At 39.8% G+C, this 5,000-nt stretch overlaps 1 protein-coding gene across 3 annotated transcripts in view; it reads left to right on the forward strand.

The window, feature by feature from the left end:
- LOC137973390 (beta-1,3-galactosyltransferase 6-like) overlaps positions 1-3,938 on the forward strand; it is a 23,807-nt gene extending 19,869 nt beyond the window's left edge. For 2 of the 3 annotated variants that reach the window (XM_068820193.1, XM_068820194.1), the window contains exon 4: positions 1,831-3,938. In XM_068820193.1, coding sequence (XP_068676294.1) covers positions 1,831-2,583 — 753 coding nt within the window. In that variant the 3' untranslated portion in view covers positions 2,584-3,938. The remainder of the gene's footprint in view (positions 1-1,830) is intronic. The other variant, XM_068820192.1, reaches the window with a different exon arrangement.
- Positions 3,939-5,000: the final 1,062 nt, after the last annotated feature.

The raw sequence follows: 5,000 nt of genomic DNA on the forward strand, positions 1-5,000 counted from the left end.
CCAAAATCTATACGTAAAATTCACCTGTTATTAGTGATGGAATTATACGAGTTGAAAGAAAATAAGAAAATGCACCAGTTGAGTACAAGACCAAGCATCCAGTAATGCTGCCTTACCGCCATCACGTTGCAGAATTAATCATTCTTCAGCATCACCAACGAGCTGGTCATCTTGGACAAGAATACGTCCTAGCCAGTCTACGCCAACTATACTGGATTATGAAGGGACTTTGAGCAGTACGTCCGCAGAATCATCGGTGATTGCTCCATTTGCAAGAAACTTGGAGCTGCCAAAGGCAAACAGTTAATGGCTCACTTACCTACCAAAGAGAGAGTGCTACCAGGGAACCCGCTTTTTACACAAGTTGGTGTAGACTACATTGGACCGCTTATTTCCGCCAAGGGCGTTCAAACAAGAAGCGTTGCGGATGCCTGTTTACATGTTTAATGATGAGAGCAGCTTACATTGAAATTGCCAACTCCCTTGTTACAGATGACCTCATCAATGCTCTGCGCCGGTTTACAAATCTCACGGGAAATCCGGATACAATCCATAGTGATAACGGCACTAATTTTAGAGCTGGACAAAGAGAAATCCGCGAATCCCTAACGAGCTGGAATCAAAGATGGATTCATAGATGGGCGGTGTTTGGGAACGCGTAATCAGATCAGCCTTGCTGGGCGAACAAATCGAGTCTGCTGAATCCCTCAGGCCCCTGATGACCAAAGCTCAAGGAATTCTCAACAGCAGGCCACTGACTGCGGTAAGTAGCCACCCGAGAGATCTGGAGCCGAATACACAAAATCATTTGCCACTGCTGAAACCTAACCCTAATTTGTCTCTGGGTGCCTTCTCAAAGGAAGATATGTACAGGAGACGTCGCTGGCGCCAAGTCCAGTAATTCTCCGATATATTTTGGAAACGATAGTAAAAGGAATATTTGCTAACTCCGCACGAAAAGAGTGAGTGGTTAAAGCCTCGACGTTTCCTAGCCATCGGAGATCTGGTATTGATCGTGGACGAAAATTTTTATCGCGGAAAATGGCCCCTTGGCAGGGTGGAAGAAGTTTTTAGGGGAAAAGACGGATTTCCCAGGTCAGCAAGAGTTCGCACAAGCCTAACGACGTTGATACGGCCTGTCACTAAACTTTGCTTCCTAGAGAGCGACAAGGAATTTTCAGAATAAAAAAGATGTCAACACTTATACTTTTTCAAATCTGAAAACTGCAGACAAACCTTCGGTGCTCCTCTATTTCGAATTTGCGCTACTGGCAGAATTCAATCAGTCAAAAATGAACACCTACATTAAGTTAGTTCATTGCGCCGGGCCGCTGTGTAGCCGCTCTGTAGCCACGAATTCCCGTGTTTTCCGTGTAATTAGTGTTCGTTTGTTTTCTCCTTTCTTGGTTTGCCCTACAAAGTTTTCCTAGTCCATAATTAAATAAATCCTTCTTTGTTTTTGGTCTACCTTTATAACAGTACTTGGTTAACACCTTTGGGAGGCTCGTATTGTTCTCTGTGTTTTTTTGGCTGTGGTTGTTTACAGATCTTGTAAGTGCCATGTTTTTCTGAATTCGTTTTCCTTTGGTTCTCTACTTCTATCTTCCTTGTAATCTCATTTATCTGCTTCGTTTTTTGTTTTTTTTTTGATCGCCAAGTAACATAAAGTACCATATCAAATTGGCGTTGTTAACACCAGCCATGTCCGGTAAAAATCAGCGTCGTGGTTGCATGGTAAAAACTGACCATTGCCGGTTAGGCTAGTCTTCCAGCATCTTAACCTCCCCACCACCGCTGTTGTTGCTGACATTTCCATTTTTTCTCTATCAGGTTAAATGTTTCTTCGTTACCGACGGCTTTATTCCGGACAATGCAAAGCGCGATATTCTTTTACAAGAAAGAAATCAGTACAAGGATATAGAACTACAGCCGTTGCTGGGTTGGGAGTTCGGACTGCGCTTTCTCCACCAAATTAAATGGGCTTACGCGAAGTTTGACTTTCAATATCTTCTTAGACTAGACGATGATTACTTCCTTTGTCTAAAGAGACTTCTTGCTGAACTGCCAATGCGACCAAAAGAAAATCTCATCTGGGGACATTTTCATTGCAAAGTAGGCATAACATGGATAGATGAATCATTCATGATATTCACGCCGGATATCATTTCTAAATTCTTATCACAAAATAAAAGTACAATGTTATGTCATCCGCACGCCGATCAGCAGATTGGCTTATGGTTAAATGGCATTCCAACAAAACAGTTTATCCACGACTCAAGGTTGTATTACCATCCGCCAGCCTCATTTAATCCAAAGTTTAACAACGTGACAAACGTTTGTGACTCGTATTTAGGGATACACGGGACTTACGAAGAGAAGATGCGATATTTTGGGTCAACGGCGAACGATGGCAGGAAAGAGGAGAGCCGGTTTCCTGATTTCGCATCTTACTGTGGAACTACAAAGTTTGATTATCGTGTCTTTGGAAAGCAATGGAGATATGAACCTAAACTTTGCAAGGACAATCCCAGATGGGACGTAGGAAGACGCATGTACGTTGGCCAAGAAAATCGTCCAGCTTGATCGATTGTGGTAACTAATTTTTGCGTGCAGCTGCCTTCTCGTCTAAAAAGGATGTAGGATGTTCGTGTCAGCACTGTGTTTCTTTGGTAGAGGTTTTAGTTGAATTTTGCCAATTAGTTTAATCTAATAAATGCAACAGGAGTTTTTTTCGTTTAACAAGATGCACCGGGAAGCTTACTCGTGTTCAAAGGATTTTAAGTTCATATTATTTTAGTGGTTAATTTCTTGCTATAATCATATATCTTGCTCAATATCTCCGAATTAAATAATTTACATTTCAGACTGTAAACGGATGCTTTACAAGTTTCAACGATGGTATTTAAAAATGTTTCGTACTTTTTCCTAACAATACTGGAAGAAATTGTGTTACCGAGTCACACGATAACCTATATTGCTTGCAGCGAAAACACAAAAACTCGATTGCAGTCATGGACACAACAGGCCATTTCCGAGTTCACGTCTGCCTCCTCTTCAAAGAGAGTCTTAGATATGGATTTCTTCATGGCAAGTGCTGACGTACGGTGAGGGGGTGAATAGGTTCGCGGATCAGCGGATTTAGCTAAAAAAAACTACTCCGATTTCGGATTTTGAGAACAAATTTTGAAGATTGGCGGATTTTGAACGCTCAGCGGATCGCGGATTTCTTCAATATTTCAGCGTGGATTATGTATTTTCTTTGTTTTGAAGTGCGGATCGCGGAAATGAACTTGGCAGTCTGTTTCAACTTTTTTCTGCCTGACCTTAGAACTAGACTAGATTAAAGCCGTTATCAGTAACACGCACCCCTCAACGATTTTTTTTTTCATATTAGATAATAAAATTTAGGTGGACGTCAATGAAAGGTGTCCCTGACAATTTCAACTTCCCTAAAGAGAACAGGAGTATCGTTACGGAAATGTTTGGTTGACGTCCACCTAATTTTACGTTCGAGATATGAAAGGTCAGTGAGGGGCGCGTGTAACTGATAACCGCTGTAACACATCCTTTACCTTCAATGTAACCGGACTCCAGAAAACTCTATCACCCCAGGATTTCAGCTTCCGGGCAGACAATGCTGACGATGAGGTGACTGAATATGACAGCAGATCTGACGAGGAGGAGAAGGAAACTGACTTTTCAGAACTCGATAGAGGATCCACGTTCTTGTTAGGAACGACTACGTGAATTGGGGGCCAAATAAACAGTAGGCTAATTTCATGACAGGTGTTTCTTTAACGTCACTTAAGGTGGCTCAAACCAGTTTCAAAGCTTTCAAGTAACGCTCTTATTAGAACTAATAATTGGCACTACAATACTGTATCACGTATTAGCAATGTTATGATACCATAAAAAACACCAATTATCGCTGAACAAGATGCACTCATTATTGTGACGTAACAAGTCACCGTGGGAACAGGAAAACCCTATAATAACATCCTTTGTTTTGTATTTAGTTGCACATATCTCAACAAAAAAAAAAAAAATCGTGGCCCCATTTTTTATTGCTGGAAAGTGGTCAGAAGGCTAAGATGAAACTGTCTGCAGAGGGTTTTTAAAAAATCCTGTACAGACGATTCAGGGCCACCGTAAATCTGTGATTTTGTTAAGGAGGCTTTGATTCTGCAACACAGAATTTTTTTAAAATTTGCAGAAAGTTTCATCTTCATCTTCTGATCACATTTATGCAATAAAAAATGAGAGTCACCGAGTTTGTTTTTGAGATATGAGCAACTAAAGCTAAAATATACAGTGTGTTTGTTGGGATTTTCCTTTGCCAAAGTAATGTATTCGTCACAGTAATGACCGAATCTTGTTCAGCAATAATCGGTGTTTCATATGGTACCATAACATTGCTGTTACGTGATAAAGTGTGTAGCGCAAATCTTTATAAAGAGAGTGTCTCTTCAAAGAGCCACCTTAAGTTAATAATAATGATAATAATAATAATAATAATAATAATAATAATAATAATAATAATAATAACGACGAGTGTCAGCGGTTCTTAAAGCATCTCGCAGACAAGATAGCGCAGAAAGATACCGAGGCTTATCATATTGTAATCACTTGGCTCAGGACACAGATTTCGTTTGAACTCTTAAGATCGGTACATGCCTGTGTTAGAGGTTCGCGAACGCCGTTTCGTAGCAAGATAGAGCAATCCTTAGACTGTAAAATAAATGTAGCTAGTGCGGATATTTGAGATACACGGTCTATATGTTTTTATACTCGGGGCGTTTTATGGACACTGGTTTAGCCGTCATTAGTATAATTCGATTGTATGATTTTAATATCTCTGCATCATGGAATTCGTAATTTTATAGAATTTTGAATTTTTTATTATCAATCATCTCTATTTCTTTTAATGTAAGTAAGATAATAATAACAATCATAATAATAATCATAATCATAATAATAATCATAATAATCATAATAATAAT

Source organism: Montipora foliosa, chromosome 10 (assembly GCF_036669935.1).
Source record: "Montipora foliosa isolate CH-2021 chromosome 10, ASM3666993v2, whole genome shotgun sequence".
In the NCBI taxonomy this organism is placed as follows: Eukaryota; Metazoa; Cnidaria; class Anthozoa; order Scleractinia; family Acroporidae; genus Montipora; species Montipora foliosa.